At 48.7% G+C, this 20,974-nt stretch overlaps 1 protein-coding gene across 1 annotated transcript in view; it reads left to right on the top strand.

The window, feature by feature from the left end:
- The window catches only part of Myo18b (myosin XVIIIB), a 180,529-nt gene that overhangs the window by 97,734 nt on the left and 61,821 nt on the right, over positions 1–20,974 (top strand). Inside the window, exons 34-38 of the mRNA XM_035444166.1 lie at positions 7,260–7,373; positions 10,174–10,290; positions 13,051–13,134; positions 13,955–14,092; positions 16,868–17,053. Coding sequence (XP_035300057.1) covers positions 7,260–7,373; positions 10,174–10,290; positions 13,051–13,134; positions 13,955–14,092; positions 16,868–17,053 — 639 coding nt within the window. The remainder of the gene's footprint in view (positions 1–7,259; positions 7,374–10,173; positions 10,291–13,050; positions 13,135–13,954; positions 14,093–16,867; positions 17,054–20,974) is intronic.

Genomic DNA, 20,974 nt, shown 5'->3' with positions numbered 1-20,974 from the left:
ATCCAGAGGTCCAGAGATTGGCCCTGCCACATCCCTGGTGCATCACATCCTTCCAGAACCTCTGATGCTCTGGTGGGCCCTTCTCCCAGGGACTGTGGCTGGACCATTAGGCCTTGCCCATCTTCATGAATTCCCAGCTGTGATTAACTACCAGCCTGGGGCTCCCATCAGAGAAGACTGATGACCCCGGATCTATCCTCAGTGCCCTTAATTGGGGCATTTGTCACCATGTGTCACCTATGCTTCCATGAGACAGGGAAGGTAATTAACAAGCCTTGGGAAGATGCCCTGATGGGAGTCTTTGTGTGACCAGGCACCTTGGGGACATGTCTCCCCAGCCTGCAGCCTCAGAACAGTGGCCCCCCTAGGTGTTTTATTTGAAGAACTTTTGTTTTTTTTCTCTAAGGATGATGTTGGAGGGAATTGATTCAATATTAACCTAACCTCCTGTCAGGGGAGATAAAGACCGTGTTGTAATTGGCGGGAAACATGGTGGTCACAGGTTTGCTCACCCACAAATATTGACACTTCCAAGGCGGTGATGAACGAAGCGTGAAGAAGGCCCCGCTTTTACATTACAGGCAGGGAAATCTAGTTTTCTGTCTAAAGGACGGCTTCTACTTATCTGGCCAGGCAAGCAGCAAAACCCTGAGCCCCCAAGGTGACACTACCAGGAGAATCAATTGTTTGCACACCACCAGGTGTGACCTAACCCTACTGTACCCCTAGAATAACATGAACCCAGTGGCTTCTGGGAAGCTAGGGCTGGTGCTTAGAAATGTATCTACATGGAGCAAATCTCCAGTAACTACATGGGATGCCGGCCATCTCCACAGAAGGATGGAACACTATGACCCATCTGGGGTAGGAGGCTTAGCCTATGAGGAAGAGAAAATCCTGCAAAAAAAAAAAAAGAAGAAAAAGAAAAGAAAAAAAGAAAGAAAAATTGGGTGAGACTCTACATGTAGGAGGCAGGGGAATGGCTTTTTGGATAAGATCCAAGTTTAAATCCTCAGCATCATGTGAAATGTGGAGCATGGCTTTGGATACCTGTACCTCCAGCATCAGGGACAGAGACAGGCACATCATGAGAGCTCACTGCTGGCCTAACTGAGGCAGTGAGCTTCCAGTTCAGAGAGAGACCCTGTCTCAAGGCAGCAAGGTGAAGGGTAATAGAAGAGAACACCCTGTGTGCTGCTCTGGCCCCCATATGCATGTGCATGGGTGTGAGCACCTGCACACTCACATACATATATACAACACACGTCACATACACCACACCCACACCACACACACACACATACACACCACACATACATCCCCCCCACACATCCCACACATCACATATACCATACACACACACACACACACCACACCACACACACACACACACACACACACACACACACACACACACACACATCACATATACCATACACATATACACACACACCACACCACACACACACACACACACACACACACACACACATCCCACACATCACATATACCATACACATATACACACACACCACACACACATACACACATCACATATACCATACACATACACACACCACACACACACACCACACACACACACACATCCCACACATCACATATACCATACACATATACACACACACCACACACACATACACACATCACATATACCATACACATACACACACCACACACACACACCACACACACACACATCCCACACATCACATATACCATACACATACACACACACACACACACACACACACACACCACACACATACACACATCACATATACCATACACATATACACACCACACACACATATACACATATCATACACATCACACATACCATACATATACACACACACCATGCACATACACACACACACCATACACATACACACATACCCCCCCACCACACACACACGCACACTCAATCATTTGCTTCTTTTGAAAGAATTATTTCTTTGAGATTGAATATCATGTAGCCCAGGCTGGCCCTAAATGTTTCTATGTAGCCAAGACTGACCTTGGCTTGTGATCTACCCATATCTAACTGCCAAGTGCTGGCATTCTGGATGTGAGCCTCCACACTGATGATCCAGGTCCTGTACTCTAGGCAAGCACTCTATAAAGAACTTAAAATTTATAAGGAAACTGAGAATAGTCCCTACAGCCTTGGTGCACCCTTCATCCATATGTGGCAATTTATGTCCGTTTGTTTGCAGTGCTGGGATAGAACCCAGGACTTACTTAATACGTGATATACAAGTTCTCTACCATTGACATCTCCAGCTCCTAGACTCACGTAGGACATTTGGCCAAATCTGTTTCAACATTATCTTCACAGACCTGCAACTCCCGAAGCATCCGTGAGCACATGAAGGATACTGTGCCCTTTATCCTCATCAAAATTTAAGTTTTAACACTAATAACAAGGGCTAGTTGACCATGGAAGCTCATGCCTGTAGTCCCAGCTCTTAGGAGGCTGAGGCAGGAGGATCCCCACAAGCTCAAGGCCAGCCTGTGTATACATATGCAGTGAACACACGCCCTCTCTCACACACACACAAATACAAACACCAAGTTTCTGTTTTCTAAACTGGGACAGACAAGATCTAAATGCTTTCCCCCTCCCTGCAGCCCATGGGAGGAGGCTGATTTTTGCTTTTACATGTTCACACTTAACTTCACCACATAAAATAAGTACCTGCATGCAACCTCAGTCTGGACCCTTGGCATGCCACAGGGGCAAAATTTTCCTATCTGTTTCTTACCCAAAGGTGGAAGACTCTCCATGGCACCCACAGACTGAACCTTTAGGGCTTGCCCCCACTTCTGTCCTTGGCAGGGTTTCTTTATGCTACAGACTTAGTTCAAGGTCAGCCTGGCCAACTGAGTGAATCCCTGTCTTAAAATAAAACAAACAAACATGAGAAAGGGATTCTGGGCACATAGCTGAATGAATGGATACTTGCTGAGCATGTACAAGCCCCTGGACTCAGAAATCAGTATTGAAAATGTTACTCTAAGCACAAGAATGAACAACAGTCTCCATGGAGAACAGGACAATTCTGGAACATTTAGTAAATGTCCAAATAACAAAGATTGTCACCATGTAGTCTTGGCACTTGTCTATTGGGTCTACTGTCCACAGTTGTGTTGCATAGACATGGCTGGAGCCTGATGACATTTTTTAAATTTTATTTTTAATTGTGTGTGTGTGTGTGTGTGTGTGTGTGTGTGTGTGTGTGTGTGTGTGTGCATGCGCAAGCGCATAGGGGTATGTGAACATGACTGTAGGTGCTCATAAAGACCAGAAGAGGACATTGGACCCCATGGAGGTGGATCCCATGGAGGTGGAGTGATAGATAGTTGCAAGCCACCTAACATGAATGCTGGGAACCAAACTTGGATCCTCTGGAAGAGCAGCAAGTGCTCCTAACTATTGAGCCATTTCCCTGGCCCTCTGTGGACATTTTTAATAGGTTTGCAGTGAGGGTTTTGCTACATGTGGCTGGGGCTGTCTGCGGCGTGGATTGTGGGTGCCACTGGAGAAAACCTCCACACTGAAGGTGTCCAGTCTGGAAAGTGCCCAGTCTGGTCCTGGAAACTCAGGTGAAATGCTCCCTCTGTGGCATTTTCAATTCTGCGTTTTTAAATCCCTCAAGTTGTCCAACCAAACCCAGAAATCTAGGATCTAAGCTCTCTACAGAAATACAGCTTTCCCGTTCCACCTCTCTCCATATGTCTGGCTGACTCGTCTAGAAGCCCTGTAAGTCCAAAGAAAACATTTCCCCGAGTATTTAACGAAGGCAGATGGCTTCTGGCAAGAAAGCAAAGCCATTCTGCGTCTTTACGGTTGATGTGTATGCGATGGATCTCAGTCACCCTCCCTGGATGCTAGTGATGGGTGCTGGAGTCACAGTGGGGGACAGAGTCAGAGTGGGGGTGGTGGAGAAAGAGCAGGGATGGGGCCAGTGGGAGTGGGCAGGCGTTGGGAAGTGGGAAGAGACAATGAGGATGCAGAGAGACAGTGGGGGATGGGGAGGCAGTGGAGTCAGGGAGACTTGAGGGGAGACAGTGGAAGGTCTCTGCTGAGGGCTGAGACAACCGGGAAGAGGTCTTCAAGCAAGAATTGTGTACGGGTGGATATGGGCGGGGATCCAGGAGCACTTGGGTCTAGAGCCATGAAGACTTGAATCTGACCTTGGCAAGTTGTGTGTCCCCCTCTTCCCCTGACACTGCAACGGGGTAAGGATGGGCTGTTTCCTGGGTTGCTGCCACCTGCAGTATCCAGTGGCCACACAGGACCAGGGAAGTGTGGAAATTCCCATCTCCCCAGCCCCATGGGAAAGAGAATGTTCTCCCTCCAGTGTAGGGAGGGAGCCTGGAGGCCTGGAGGTCTGTCCCCCACCACCACGGGGGTCTGCTCCACATTACATGCACACATGCACCTACACACACAGTCACATATACACATTCACACACTCATACACATTCACTCATGTACACATTCATACACTTTCACACACTTACACACACATGCACTCACACACTCACATACACATTTACACACTCATACATACTCACATATACATTTGCACATTCACACACATATACACTCACATACACACACATTCACACACACACACACACACACACACACACACACACACACACACTGTCACATATACATAGACACATACACTCATACATAACTCACACACACACACAGCATGGACTGGGAGAAAGCTGCAAAACTGATTTATGAGTGTGTGTGTGTGTGTGTGTGTGTGTGTGTGTGTGTGTGTGTGTTATATGAGTGTGTATGTGTATGTATATGTGACAGAGTATATGTGTGTGTGTGCTCATGTGTGCACATATGTGCACACACCTTTGATTTGTTTACTCACCAGTCTCAGGGTTCTGATCCAGCCATCTCAGCTCAGCCTAAGTAGGGAAGAAGTTGCTGAGTAAATGGAGAGATCTGTGGCTCAGTCTCAAGCTTGCTGCATCAGGATGCTCCAACTATACCATTACAAACGCGTCTCTCGGGCTGGGCTTGCCGGGCATGTGGGGGGCCCTGACTTCAATCATTTGTGCTACCAGAAGGAAGGTCTCTTGTCACCTTTTACCTCAATGTCCTCAGTGCCAGCTCATATTAGGAGGGTCTTAGTTTGTCTCCAGCTGGGTATGATGTCAGGTTGGTCACAAACACATGGACATTTGGGAACCAGACGTTTCTTACAGTCTGTAATGATGGGTGGAGACCAGGCTTGAGTTCAGATCCTGTCATTTACTGTGTTTATGGCTGTACAAGTCACCAAGCCCTCTACTTTCAACCAGATAGGATGGGAATGGCTGCTGTAGAGGTTAGAAAGGCTACACTTGAAAGTGTTCAGAGCAGGGCAGGGCTCTGAGTAAGAGTTCTTCTCAAGGCCTATGTGTGTGCCATCCCTGCTCAGTCCATGCAGATTAGGGTAGAGTCTAGACCCACCTGCCTGAACACCTCGGGACCACCCACCCTCTACCCACCACAGCTTATGCCCAACCTCAAATGCTGCCTTAAAATAAGTTGTGTTTGTCCTGTTTGGGGTGGGGGTGGGGGGGCTGACTCATGCTTTTCAACTCCAAAATGGGATTTAAAATCCCCACATCAGGGGCTTGGTGGTGAACACTTGCCTGGTCCATGTAGGGCCCTGGCGTCCTTCCCCAGCACTGTACAAATGAAACAGCCCCCACAGCTGTGGATGCTTCTGTTTCTCTCCAAGTCCAACCCTCCCCACCTGCTGGAGCACCTCCATGTCCCCTTCTGGGAGGGACTGCGTTGTGTCCTCACCACTCATCATGGTCCCCATGTTGTCCAATCTTCCCTATAACAGTCAGGGAGCAGTCACACCACTCACTCCCCAGAAGCCCCACCCACCCCTCAACAGCCTGGAATAGAATCCAAGCCCTTAGCTGGCTCCCTGCTTCACTGCGGTGACCCCTGTGGACATCCTCGGCCTTGTCCTCTGGTGTCTCTGGAGGTGCAGCTGTCTGGTTACACTCTGTTGCTCCCTTGCTTTGCCCCCGCCCTGTTGCACTTGCTATGACCTCTTCCCTGGTTGTGTTAAGACAGATTTATTCCTAGTGAGGCCCCGACTCAAGCCTTGCTACCTGCCTCTGTGGAGAGCCCCTCTTAAGCCTCCCCGCCTCACCAGAGGCCTGGGCTTTCCACCTGGGCATATCTATCTCAGCCTGAAGTCTCATCTCTTCTGTGGACAGAGCCTTGCCAGTCCCCATGACCCATACTGTACCCTTGTCACAGCCACAGTGACATATGGGTGGGGCACTTCGACATTAGAGCTGTTCTTTGTCTGTTTGGGGGTGCTGCACAGCCTCTGCCTGGACATGAAGCCTTTCTTACAAGGCCAGCTTGTTGCTTGCTCATGTAGTGGCCTCTTTGACAGGACCCTGGTCATTTTCCCTCCCCCACCAAAGTTCTTTTGTTTCACTTTGTTGTTGTTTCCTGAGATAGGGTGGGCCTGAAACTCACAGTCCTTCTCCTGTCTCAGCATCCCAAATGCTGGGTTACAGGTGTGTGACTCCATGAAAAGATCCTTAGCCCTTCAGAAGACCATGGCTTCTGATGTGAAAGTATGTGTGTCTGGGGAATTCTGGGCTTGCCTCTTGTTTTGTTTTGTTTTGTTTTTTGCAACTGTGTAGCTTTGAACTGTGTAGCTTTGGGTGTGGAGCTGCCCCACTCTGTGTCCTCAGTGTTCTCCTTGTGTGTTTTTCTGTATGGAGATTCTAATTCTGGGGATCATGAGGGAACTGTCCTTTGCACTCTGAACATAGAGTTTGTGGGCTGATAGGGGTTTCTCAATGGGACTGGTCACTCCGGGGGGTGGGGGTGGGCAGCACATGCTAGGCTACCAATAGATAAGAAGGCAGAAGATGAGAAGTTACTGGTTCAGCCTTTGAGATTGGGTCAAAGGCAAGCACAGGAAGACCCTTCTGTGTAGACTAAGGAGCAGCTCCCTCCTGCAGCAGGGTGCAGAGCTCTGTCACAGGACGGCGCTGGCACTAAAGTGAGCTCAGACCCAGGCTGCCTCAAGTACAAATACTCCCTGCTCACACAATGTGTGTTGACAGACAGGTGTGAAAGTGCCAGGATAGCCAGCTAGGACTGGGCTGGGCTGGTAGGGAGGAAGGGTGTTAGAGAAGTGACTTCCCCCCTTTCTTCTACTCCTGTTCCTGTCCAGCTGGAGCAGAGTGAGGCCAAATGTGAGGATGCCTTGAAGACCCAGAAGGTGCTGACTACAGACTTGGAGAACATGCACAGTGAGCTGGAGACTGTGGCCCGGAGCAAGAGCGTGGTACTGTATCTCCCACAGCCCCAGAGAGCAGGCTCAGGGTCTGGTATTGGCCTGCTGGAGACATAGCCTTGTATAGAACTAAGACACTTAGGATGGATCTATGGGGCATCCCTTGAGACGCCACTGAGTCACCTGGGAGTTATGGGCTACAAAGAAGTTTTGTAGATCTTCTTTCTGGGTCCTCAGCTCTATAAGAAGGATAAGGGAACTCATGGTGGACCTACTGAATGCTCTGCTTCCTAAGAAGCAAAGGGGAATTTATTATGGTCCTACTGGGTGCTTGATACTGAGTTCAACAGAATACACACACACACACACACACACACACACACACACACACACACACACACACGAGTGTAAGATCCCATTTATACAGGCAAGCAAGGAAACATGTTGTGGCCCTACTATGTGCCCAGTAGCATGAGGTTGCACCTGCAATGATGAACACAGCTGATCATGTGTCCTCACAGCTGATTTGTGCGCTCACAGCTTATATGGTTCCCAGAAACCTCTCACAGCCCTACTACTGTGTTCTTACCACAATGGGAACTCTTGGTATTTGCCACCAGACTGCTGCAGGCCACTTTCTCTAGGAGAAAATCATGTCTCTCACAGACTCACTTCAACTCCCTGCAACCAGAAGACCCTGCTAGTCAATATAGTGTTATTGTGTGGTCACCATTGAAGGGGGACGGATGAGTCATACATCTATCATGTTGGTGACAATGCCTGGGCTCTGGATGATCAAACTTGATTTAAATTTGTACTCAATATACAGAATTCTATAGTTTGCAGAGATGGAGAGGAACCAACTCAGGCGCATGCAGGGTCCTAATGAGCCCCTTTCTCCTGTATTTTATTGTTTTCTAAATTAAGGGGAACACATCCAGAAACACATACATGTACATACACACTGTCTTATGGTTTCTATTGCTGTAATGAACACCATAACTGAAAGCAACTTGGGGAGGAAAGGGTGTGTTTCATCTTACACACCCACATCACACTCCATTACTGGGGAAAGACAGGGCAAGAACTCAACACAGGAACCTGGAGGCAGGAACTGAAGCAGAAGCCGTGGAGGTGCTTGCTACTCACTGCTTTCTTATAGAACCCAGAACCGCCTGTCTAGTGGGTAGCACCACCCACAAAGTGCTGGGCGTTTCACATCTATTGTTTCTCAAGACTGCCTCACAGGTCAATTTAAGAGGCATTTTCTCAATTGATAGTCCCTCTTCTCAAATGTCTCTACATTGTATCAAATTGATGGAAAACTAACAAAACAGCTGACCCTTTCTTAGCTTCACACACAAATACTTCACTATGCAAATACTTCACTATAGCCTTTCCTTTCTCACTTGCCCCCAAGATTACATGTTAATATTAACATCACAATATTAAAACATTCAAACTGCAAAAGTCCCCCAGTCTTTAAAAAATTCAAACATTTTAAATTTCAGTCTCTTTAAGATGCCTAAGGTCTTTTTCAGAGTTCACACTTTCTCTAAAATATCCAAAATTTCTCTAAAATAATTCCAAAGTCTCTTAACCGTGGGCTTCTGTTTTTAAAAAGCTCCAAATTTTCTTATTTCAAAAAAAGGGAGATCCAGTGCACAGTCACAAACAAAGCAGAGCAAAACAGAACTTCAGCAGCATAAAAAGATCAGTATTTGATGTCTAGGACCCTGTTATGAGCCTCTGGGCTCCAAGAGGCTCCATTTCTCTAGCTCTGCAGTTGTAGCACACACAGCTTGTCTGCAGGCTCAGGCAAGCATCACTCCACAGCTGCTGCTGTCCTCAGGTCACCATTGTCTGCACTGTTCTCAATGCTCTTATCTTCCAGGGTCCCACACAACACCCCACCGAACTCTAAACACCCAATGGCTTTTGCAGCCCAAACTTCAAACACCACCACAGCCCTCCAAAAACATGTTGTCAGGTTTATCATGAAAATAACCCCGCAGTGTGGTTTCTATTTCCATTAATCATACTTAGAGTTTCTGTTGCTGTGGTAAACCATCACTGCCTAAAGAAACTTGGGAAGGGAAGTGTTTATTTCTTAGTACTGCTTGAATTTCATCACTGAAGGAAGTCAGAGCAGGAACCTAAGATGGGAACTGATGAAGAGGCCATAAAGGGGTGCTGCTTCCTGGCTTGCTCTCAATGGCCTGCTTTGCCTGCTTTCTTATACATCCCAGGACCACTCATCTATGTGGTAGTACCACTTACAGTGGGTTGGGCCCTCCCACATTAATCGTTAATCGGGAAAATGCCCTAATATATACATGTATACACATACAAACAGACATGCATTTTCTCAACTGAGGTTCCCTCCCCTAAAATGACTCTAAGTTGTGTTCAGTTGATAAAAAAACTAATCAGGGCACACCTACATATGTACAAGTACACATATGCCTACATACATATACACATACATACATATAAACATATTACATACATACATACACATCAAATCATCAAATACACATGCAAAAGAAATGCCCTTGGAGGGAACCCCCCCAATCAAATTAATCCACTCACACAATAGACATTTATTTGGCACCTGTTGGATGCCAAGTCTGGTGCTTGGTGCTGGGGGTATGCCTGTATGTAGGACAGAGTCCCTGTTCTCAGGGACAATGCAGGTGTGTGTTTACATGCCTGTGCTATGGATCTTTAAATGTATGTGCATGGATTCCTAGAGGTCACACAGGCACAGAAATCTTTACCAGACCTACCTGAATATCCAGTATGCACTAGCCCACACGCCCTCACTGAGTTGCCCTCTGCCTCCCTGCAGGTGGACGAACAGCTGTACAGGCTGCAGTTTGAGAGGGCAGACCTCCTGAAACGCATCGATGAGGACCAGGAAGACCTGAACGGGCTCATGCAGAAACACAAAGACCTCATCGCACAGGTCAGGACTCTCTCCCAGCTTGTGAATTTGGTAGATTTAACAGGCCAGAGGTAGGCAGGAACCATCAGGTCCATGCAGCCCTGGGGAAAGGTGGTTTGTCCTCTGGGGGCAGCTGCACCAGGCATCATTGACTTATTCATACAGCCACCTCCCTGTCCACACACAAACATCCACCACACACGCATCTGCCCACCAATCCATCCACTTAGCTGTGTCTTAGTCACTGGTCCATCAGTGTGAAGAAACACCATGATCACAGCAACTCTTACAAAGGAAACATTTAACTGGGACTAGTTCACAGTTTCAGAGGCTTAATCTATTATCATCATGACAGGAGGTGTAGCAGCACACATGGAGCTGGAGCAGTAGCTGAGAACTCACCTTAATATGCAGACACACACATGCATACATACACATCACACGCATATGCATACACACACACCACACACACACATACGCACACATACACTCACATACACACACAGCACACACCACACACATACACACATACATACACACACACCACACACACACACATACACATACACACACACACCACGCACACATACGCACACATACACACACATACCACACACCACACACACACACACACACACACACACACACACACACACACACACACACACACACACACACACACACACACACACACACACACACACACACACACACACACGGGGGGGGGGGGAGCCTGCAATTCTAATCCTTCTCATTCAAATATGTGAGCCTATGGGGAGCCATTCATATTCAAACTGCTACAGTCTGCCTTCCCATGTGCCCGCCCACCCACGCACAGGCCTATGTGCTGTCTACTCACTATGTCCTTCGGTCTAGCCACCACCCATATACTCAGCCATCCAGCCTGTCTGTTTACTGAGGACCTGCTCTGTATTAGGCACTATAAACAATTTCAAGGACACTTTGGTAAGCAAAGGGACATCTCGATTTCCCCTCCTGTTTGTGGCATTGTGAGCTGAACAGATGTTGCCACAAAGCTAGCTGGAGCAGCATGTGGCAGGAGCCGGCCTAGCAAACTGAACTGAGAGTCCAAAAAAGGACTGAAATTAGGGAACGCTTCCCTGAGGAGGAGATACCAGGTGGAAACCTGAATGAGGATCAGGAGTTAATGAGTTTGCAGTGGAACCACGGATCTAGAAGGAGGGCAACAGGTGTGCGAGGGAAGGAGGGAGGGAGGGAGGGAGGCACAAGCAAAGTGTCCACGGAGCACTAGAGAGGCTGAAAGCAGGCTGGTGAGAGGGAAGCAGCAGGCAAGCACTCAGGGAGGCCAGAGGGAAGGACAGACCAGGATCCCAGATGGGGAGCAGTGCCACGTGTTGTGGGAGCAGAGCAGGAGAGGTACAGCCAGCATGCTACCCTACCCTGTCAGCTCTGCTATTGCAAAGATGCCCTCTGCTTTCTCCTACAGGACGAGGGGCTGCGGTGTGGGGGTGGGCTGGCACTCAAAGCACAGCGTCAGGCAAAATGGAGGGAACATGAGAGATGTGATGTGGATCCGGGCAGTGAGTGGCGGGGAAGAATGGATGCTTTGGCTCTTAGAGTGTGGGGTAGACCGAGGCTCAGGCTCCTAGCAGGTTTCTGACCATAACCCAGGAGCATCGAATATCTCCCATTCACATTCACCCCCAGAGGTGATCCAAGTCCTCTTGTCCCCAAAGGCCAATACCAGGCATGTCTGCAAGACAAAGAGACATAACCCAAATAAGGAACCAAGTCACCAGGGTTACAGCCACCACCATAGAAAGCCTATGCCCGAGTTGTGGTTAATTTTGTCTGATGTGGAAATTGTTCTGTTTAGTCATACATGTGCTGTGATGGCAGAGCAGGAGCAAGAGGCCTCCATATCCCCAGGAACCTTGCTCTTCAGAGACGGCCAAGCTTAGTTGTTACTTTAGGATCCTACAGGGGTCTTGACTTCCCTCTCTCTCTGACCTTGGAACTAACCAATGGAGGGGGGCACGCAGACACAGAGCCCGTTGTTAGATGGAGAGGCCAAAAAGCAGAGAATCCCTGGCTCCCTCTGGCTGGTGTCCAAGTGCAGGGCTCCAGTTCCCTGACACTCACAGCTAGTTTCATTATTGCCCTGACTGGATAGAAGCTACTGAGGGGCAGGATCATGAGTTTGGTGCCTGGGGAAGAGGATCGCTGTAGCAAGTGTGTGCGACTTATGGCTGACAAGAAGCAGCAGAACTTCAGCAGAAAGGACCTGGACAGGGCACACCCCTATGACCTGTGACCTCAAGTGACCTACTTCCTCCAACTAAACTGCACCTTCCACAGTTCCACCACCTGTCTATTCAAATTTGAGATCCACGATGGTTTAAACTATCCTTGAAGGCAGATTCCTGACAAGCAGCTCCCCTTCCACCCAGACTGTGGGAGATACTTCACGTTCAAACCACAATGCCACTGCTAGAAGGTTGTACTGGCACCATGGGCAGCACTGTTTGTTCTGGGCTCTCCAGCATGTGTCATCAAAAATTCAACAGTCGCTGAGTCCCTGGGCTGATGTCATGGGGTGTTGGGAAACGATGACTCGGCAAACAGAGATGGGGTATTGGGAAACTATGACTCAGCAAACAGAGATGGGTTGTTGGGAAGGAGTAAGAGGCAACTTTTAAGAACCAATCATTGTCACAGAAGTTCTAATACAGAGATCTGAGGTTCAGGGAAGAAGTGATTCTTGAAAGGGCCTCTTCATCTTCTTTTTTGCCTCACCAGTCTGCTGCTGATATTGGGCAAATTCAGGAGTTGCAGCTGCAGCTAGAAGAAGCCAAGAAGGAGAAGCAGAAGCTGCAGGAGCAGGTATGTGCTCAGAGCCACCATGCTCTGGGAGAGGGGAGGTTCCTCCTGAGCCCTCAGGATCACCACCCAGTATTTGCTCAGCTTTAGTCATGTGCCAAGTGAATGGAGAAAGCCCTAGTGGACAGACAGATGGATCCACACACTCTCATTACAGTTGCCTGTTCCTGCCTCCCCCCCTCACACCCACAGATGGCCCGTGCACCATTCAGTGCCGCCTCCCCACCTCTTCTCTCCCCATCTGAGAAACTGGTCCTAAGAGAAGAGAGGATGCCTATGAGGCACGCCCACACCCCCTTGGGAGCTCTACCATTGGTTCCCCGATCCCTCTAAACCTTAGTACCTAGCTGGGCATTTTTATCCACAAACTTCTCAAAGCCCTGCTAGAGCTCATGCACACGCCTGTCAAATCAGCCAGGTCCCATCACACATGGGTGCTAAGACCCAACAAGCAGAACAAAGATAGCTGGAGGTCTCATGCTGAAAATGGAGACATGGAAGCTCACATAGGAAATGACATGCCCAGGCCCACATAAACAAAAAGCAGGCAGTAAGCTTGTCTCCCTTGCTATGTCTTCAGATGAAGGAGTTTCTCCCTATCCAGCTTGGCCTTTATCATAGCAGGGAAAGAGAACAATACTTTGTACCCAAATGGCTCAGGACGTGTCACCTCTCAGCACCTGCTGCTCTGGGTCAGAGATAGTATGAGAATTGGCAGTATTGGCCTGTGGGGACTGTCAATGTGTGACAGTTGAGCAGAGAACTGGTGCCAAGGGTAGGACTCGGGGACAATGGTGCCAGTAGATTCCTCAATGTGCCCCAGCTGCAGGTGGCTCAGCTTCGGATCCAGTACCTGGAGCAGTCTACCGTGGACCGTGCCATTGTCAGCAGGCAGGAGGCAGTCATCTGTGACTTGGAGAACAAGACAGAGTTCCAGAAGGTGCTGATGAAGAGATTTGAGGTACCAAGGATCCATGAGCCGCTGGGGGCAGGGAGGGCTGTGTGAGTCCCACCTCGGCCACACATCACTTGGTTTGCATGCCCAGCTTGAGATGAATCCGATCACTCCATCTGTTCTCATCCCTCCCTTTCCCTTTTCTTCCTTTGTTCTACTTATTTCTTGGAGCCACCCATGCACCCCCCCATCCTCCTCCTCCTCTGTCCACTCCTGCCACCGTCTTCAGCCCATCCCTCCCCTTTTCAGCCTGTTTTCACCCTGACTCTCATCATCCCCCTCTTCCATCTTCTCCCTTCTCCTTCCCTTCCCTTCCCCTCTTCCCCTCTTCCCTTCTTCAGCCTTGGGTTCTACTTCCCACCTTTGAATCAATGGGTACCATTCTTCCCATCTCTGCCTATCAACTCATCTTCTCAATATACTAAGTATTATTTGTGGGCAATTTCTTTCACACCCATCTGTGAAGCTACATCTCGGTATGTACAGGACAGACCTATGAGTACAAATAGAATAAGGCCATGACTGTACAGATGGAATCTTCCAGTGTGGAGAGCCCAGCTGGCTTCCAGGATGAGGTCTGCAGTATAGAAAGACCCTGGTGGGTTTGGATGGGGTTTGTCAAGGACATAGACATCAATCTTGAGCTGATAATTTCAGTATGTGTTCACTTCTTCTGTGGACCAAGGGCACAGGACATTTACAGAGGTCACCTCCATTGTTGAAATCCTCCCCCCATACTACTCTGTGATTGACATCCAGTAACCCTGTGCAGGGTGGGGAGTGAGGACAGGCCTCACCATTAGAATGAGAACATGGCCCCCAGGAGGCAAGCCAAGGGTCAGACAGGAGTTGATTGACACCTGCCCTGACCCTCCCCTCAGTGCCTGTGTTCTAATTTCTCTTCGGCCCTCACTCCTTCATTACAGCATGTTTGGATGTGAATAGCCACGTCCCTCATTCTGAAACTCTCCCAACCCCAGGGCATGATGTAGCTTCTATGGATAAATAGAAGAAATTCTTGTTGACTTTGACATTCATAGATTTTCCAAGCAGCTTTAGGGAACCCATGTCCCTGCTGTCACAGGTCATTGAAGACACTGTCATGACTCCTCTTTCTCCCCCCAGCCCTCACAACAATCTCTAAAATGGAGCCTAATAGGGCATCACCTCTTTGGGTGATGGTGTGTGACCCTGAGTCTGTCTTCTCCAACCATGGCTCCCAGAATTCCCAGCAAGGCTTGAAAAAGTCACATGGCAATAGTCACATGACCATTGCCTGCATCAACACTGTGCTGCTTGCCACCGGGATCCCACAGATCAATGGGTTCCAGGCTTGTTGGCTGCCTAATGAATCTAGATAGCCCTGAGGTTTTTCTAGCACACAAGGTGCTTTTGTCTTCGTCCCTTCATTATTTCTGTCCCTGGAAAAGGCAGAGCACTGACGGTGGAGAGGAATGATCTCACGCAAACCTCCCATTTATAAACCCAGAGGCCAAAAGTTTGGTTGAGTAGAGGGTTAATCCAGTATGACTCACTCTCTCTCCCTCTCCCTCTCCCTCTCCCTCTCCCTCTTCCTCTCCCCCTCCCCCTCCCCCCCCCCCCTCCTTCTCTCTCTCTCTCTCTCTCTCTCTCTCTCTCTCTCTCTCTTGTTTCCCTTGACCTTGGGAAGACTGGGGACAGGGATTATCAGTCCTCCCTTCTGTAGCCCTGTTGGTGCCAAATGCCTAACTTAGCATGTTAGATCCTAGAAGTGCCCTGGGACACAGACACAATCACCTCCACCCTACAGACCCAGTCACCTTCCTTACAGCAGGAAGAGGCAGAGGCAGGATTTGAATTCAGAGCCTCTTGGAGGCAGATTCTCCATGTGTTTTTCCCATAGTCTCTCAGAATAGTTCTTATTTAAAAGTGAATTCTTAATTTGGGGAGTAGAAACCACAATTCTTCTTTTTAAAATTTATGTTGTTTCGGTTGGAGTTTTTTTCATTTTTTCTTTTGTTTTTGAGATTATTATATAATCACGATTTCCCCTTTCCTTTCCTCTCTCCAAGCTCTTCCATCTCTCCCTCCTTTCTCCCTTTCAAATTCATGGCCTCTTTTTTTCATTGATGGTTGTTACATGTATGTGTGTATATATGTACATATATGTTCTTAAATATAACCTGCTTGATCTATAAAATATTACTTTTATGTATGTTTTTGGGGCTGACCATTTGATGTCAGATACCTCAGTCAGTGTTCTTCCTTTAGAAAGACTAAGAAACCACAAGTTTTAATTTTTTTTACTTTCATTGATTATTTGTGGATTTCATATCATGCATTCTGTTCACATTTATCATCCCCTGTCCCCTCAAATCTACCCGCTGCCCTTGAAATCTCCCCCCAACAAACAAAACCAAATTTAAAAGAAAATCCAAACAAAACAAAGAAACAAAACAAAGCTGAAGAAGAACCTTGTGGAAGCTGCAGCATGGCCCATTGAAATACACAGCTTACCCTTTAGTCTGTTCATCTTTACTTAAAAGTGCTCCTTGCCACAAGTCATTCATCTGGCCTGAGGCTTCTGGTATCTGCTACACCAGCAATTATGGGCTCTCACTGGGGCTCCTCTTGGACATGCTGTCATTGTCCTGTGTCTTGGGGAATCCTACTGTTTTGGATCTGTAGGTTTGATCCATTTACATGCTCCAGCAGTTCATAGATTCAGTGGATGTTGGGGTGGGCCATCTCATAGCTCTGGTTTCTGCAGGTGAGACCCACATTGCTTTCTGCCCTCCCCAGGTCCTGGTAATCCGGCTTCGGAACAGCCTGATCAAGATGGGTGAGGAGCTGTCCCAGACTTCCAAGTCGGAGGCCCAGCAGCGGGAAAACAGCCAATATTATCAGCGGCGCTTGGAGGAGCTAAAGGCAGAGATGAAGGAGTTGATGCAACGGGAGGAGGAGGCCAGCCGGCGCTGCATGGAGCTGGTAAGGCCCAGCCCTCATGGGCTCTTGGGCAGTTGAGCATTTGGCTGGAGTGGAAACTTCAGTTTTCTGGGTAGGGATGCCTTCTTGATGGGCGTTTGGGGTAGGTTACTAAGAAGGGAGAAACAGAAGACGTGGGCTGGGAGACAGCAACACTGACATTGGCTGTAAACTCTTGAGGTGTACCCAAAGCCAACCAATGGCCTTCTCTAAGCACAGATTCAGGCCAGTGTTCTCTTCCTCATATAGGGAATGCCAAGGACAGGGTGGCCTTAGGCAGCATGGAGGGAAAGACAATGCATTTAATGTCTGTCTTTCCTGATGTCTCAGCACCCATCTCAGTGTGGAATGCTCATAGTAACTGTAGCCTGTAGAGTGGGGAAACTGAAGCTTCAACTGCCACTTGTGGTAAGTGTGGGCTCATTTCTGGGCTTGGATCAGAGATGACAAATGTGGAAGGTGGAAGAGGCATCTAGAAAATCCGGGTCTGAGCATGCACAGTGTGCCCATTCTGACTGAACTGCTTCCAGTGGGAATTCTATGTCTGTTGTGAAGATGGGGAAAATGAGGCTCTGGGCTCTCCACCATGCCAAAACGAGGCTCAGTGAAGGGACAGTTACTCCCCTGAGGTCACATGGGTCTGTAGCTCTAGTCACGCTATTAGTCACTAGGTCTCTTTTTATCCATGGCAAGAACCAAGTACATTTTTTAATTTGTTTTTTGCCTTGTGGGAATTTCCTCCATCTTTTGATGTATTGTCCTAAGAACAGTTCCCTGTGGGGATCACAGGGCACATGACAGCATCAGTCTTGGGGACAGGCATATGGGAGGCTTCAGGGTTCTTACTTTGCAAGGGGGAGACAGCACCCCCCCTTTGCCCACTGTCACTCAGCCTTCTAGCAAGTGAACCTACACTAACACTGCTGCTAAGGTCCCCAAAGCGAGGTCATTTCCCCATGACAGGGCTTACCCGCTGTCTCCCATTGCAAATGAGTTTCCCAAGCCACCATCTTCTACAGCCAGAGTGAAGCTGTCAGCTCTACCCTTGACAGGCCAGCTGCCTATGTGGTGACAGGCAAGGTGTTGTACAAAGACTGAGGTCCCCAGTCAAGTCCAGGCCCCTGACTGGAGTTTCCTCTCCCACCTGAGGGAGAGAAAGGCTTTCTTCGGGTTGACAAGCAGGGTTCATTAGCAGCCTGCTTCCTATGTCACTGCCTGCCTGATGTCAGCTCTGGCCGGGAGGAAAGCAACCCTAACCTCCATCTCCTGTGATGTCTTTGTTAGCTGGCTGCACACTCAAGTCTGTGAAATGGCAGCTTTTCTTTCCTCTGCACTGCCTCCCTGATCCCAAGTCCTCTCTTTCCTTCGTTTCCATTCTCCCCTCTGTGCCTCCGCTCCTAGTGTAATGTGCAGCTCTTTTAGAAACCCTCAATGACTGGAAAAAATTAGACAGATGTCGCTGTTGCAAAAGCCCTAGGCAGTTTGGAACTTCTCAGAGCAACCTTGAGACATGTCCAAGGATATTATAACGCATGATGGCAAACAGGGTGTGATTGAAGTCACAGACTGAGTTCTCAAATGTTGTGGGCAGAGATTGGAGTCTGAAATGGAGTGTGCCAGGCCACACTCACTATGAAGACCCCTGTCTCCTGCTGTCCCTGCCTGCCGGTGGCTGCAGGTTCTGGCCAACGGCAGCCGGCAGCAAAGCCTTGAGTCTGTGCCTCCATCTCCACAAATCTTTTTGCCTGAGGGTGCAGGCCTCACCTGTCCCTCTGCACATTTGAGGACAGTTACCCTTGAGTTTGGAGTACACCTTAAATGGTGGTTGTGTTGATCACAATCCTTGGTGGACACGTGTGAGAAAGGCCACCTGGGTCTCATCCCAGGATTGCAGGTGTCACCCCTGCTCAGCTTCCATGGCAAAGGCATCTGACACATCCCATGGTCTCTTCAGGGCTTCTGGGGTGAGCAAGGCTCACAAGGACAGGTTAACTTGGCGGTCTGTGTTGGTCACTTTGGTCTCTGTGACTGTGACTGACCTACCCCACAGAGACAGCCCTATCTTGGCTCAGGTTTCCAGAGCTCTCAGCCCTCATGGCTGGGAAGGCATAGGGTGGAAGCCATACCCACTCTGTGATAGCAGAGGTTGGTGACACCATCTGATCACACAGTGCACACTGGGGACAGAAAGAACATACTTGAATCAAGGAAGGATTTAACCTTCAAAAGCCACCCACAGTGATCTACTTCAGCCCACCAGGGCTCATGGCCTAAAGGCTCTACAACCTTCAAAGTAGGCACACAGCTGGGTGGATCCAAGAACTCAAAACATGAGCCTGAAAGGGATATTTCCAATTCAAATCAGTACACACAGCCTCTTGCTAAGAGTGGCTGTTCCTAGTTTGCCAGTATATCCTTAGCCTGAGGACTCTGTGGCAGGAAGAAAGAGGTCTGGGCTAACACAAGTGCTCAACAGGCATAATGAGGGAAGGAAGGGGTCTCAGGGTCCCCACTGTATGGAAGTGAGGACACTAAGGACACAAAGTGCTTGCTGTCATGTGAAGACACCTTATTTCTAAGGCCAGGTTCCCTGCGCTAGCATCCTGGAACCTCCCTAGGCTTCTCAATGACCTCCTTCCATCTGTCCTGGTCAAGGTCCATGGCCAGGATCAGCATATCTTCCCTTGTGTCTTCTTCCACAATTTTATGTAAAAGTCAGAGCTTTGGCCCATTCATTCATGCTAGGTGTGTCCTCAGAGTGCCTACTGCGTGTCAAGTACCATGGTGGGCTAGGCATCCTCAAGCAGCCCACACATGGGAAATACAAAACTGTTACAGCTTTGTCCTAGCCTTTCCAAGGCAAGGTGTAGTGTCAGGAAGTTAGATCACTCTTAGGTCATGCTCTTGAAGGGGAATATGGGGATTCCAGCCCCTTCCTGCCTTTCTCTTTGCTGCCTGACCTCCATAAGTTGAGTACATGTCTCCACTCTGTTCCCATCACAATGTTCCAAAGAAACAGGGTAAGAGGCTTGTTTACCTCAGGTGTTTCCCCCGCCACAGGAGCAGAAAGCTGGCTAACACAGTAATCATCACTAGTGTGTTTAGCACAGATGCAGTTTCTTCTACAATGAGCCAGAACCCTCACAGGCAAAACTCAGAGTCATGCCCCACTTGGCACCGAGTCTTCCTCCCATGCACACTGTTACCACCACAGATCTATGTTTTAGTGCTAGAGCAAAGCTTTGCTCTCTACACCTTCCATTTTAGAATCAAAATCTCCCAGAAGGAAGAAAGGTGATTTCCTAACTCCATAATTCAAGTGTTCGTCCATCTATCTACTTGCCCTCCCATTCACCCACCCATTCATCAACACATCCTTCATCCATCCATCCTCCCACCCACCTACTCATCCCCTTACCCACCCATCCATACTTCATCCATCCATCAACCCACCCACCCATCCATCAACCCACCCACCCATGCACCCACCTAACTACCCACCCATCTATCTACCCACTCACCTATCCACCCACCCATCCATCCACACACCCATCTATCTCTCCATCCTCCCACCATCCACCCATGCACCCATTCATCCACCCACCAATCCTTCATCCATCCATCCACCCACTTGTCTATCCATCCACTGATCCTCTCAATGTATGTTGAGTTTGTTGAAATATTGACCATCAACTTTGCCAGGCCAGGAGCATAAAGGGGCAGAGGTGGGAGGTTACCCAGAGCAGTAGCACCTGGGATGACAGATCTGGCGTTGTTGACCTTGTATGTCTAGCACCCAAGTCTTCCCTGAGATATCCCTGGCCTTTCATTTCAGCCCTGCTGAAAAATAGCTCTATTGTAGGAGACCAAGAAGGATTCTAGGCTCCTGGGACCTGGGAGCTGTCACAAGGATGTTGATGGATC

This window comes from Cricetulus griseus, chromosome 4 (genome assembly GCF_003668045.3).
Source record: "Cricetulus griseus strain 17A/GY chromosome 4, alternate assembly CriGri-PICRH-1.0, whole genome shotgun sequence".
NCBI classification, from domain to species: Eukaryota; Metazoa; Chordata; class Mammalia; order Rodentia; family Cricetidae; genus Cricetulus; species Cricetulus griseus.
The sequence above is the reverse complement of the archived record's forward strand: the minus strand, read 5'-3'. Positions and strand labels throughout refer to the sequence as shown.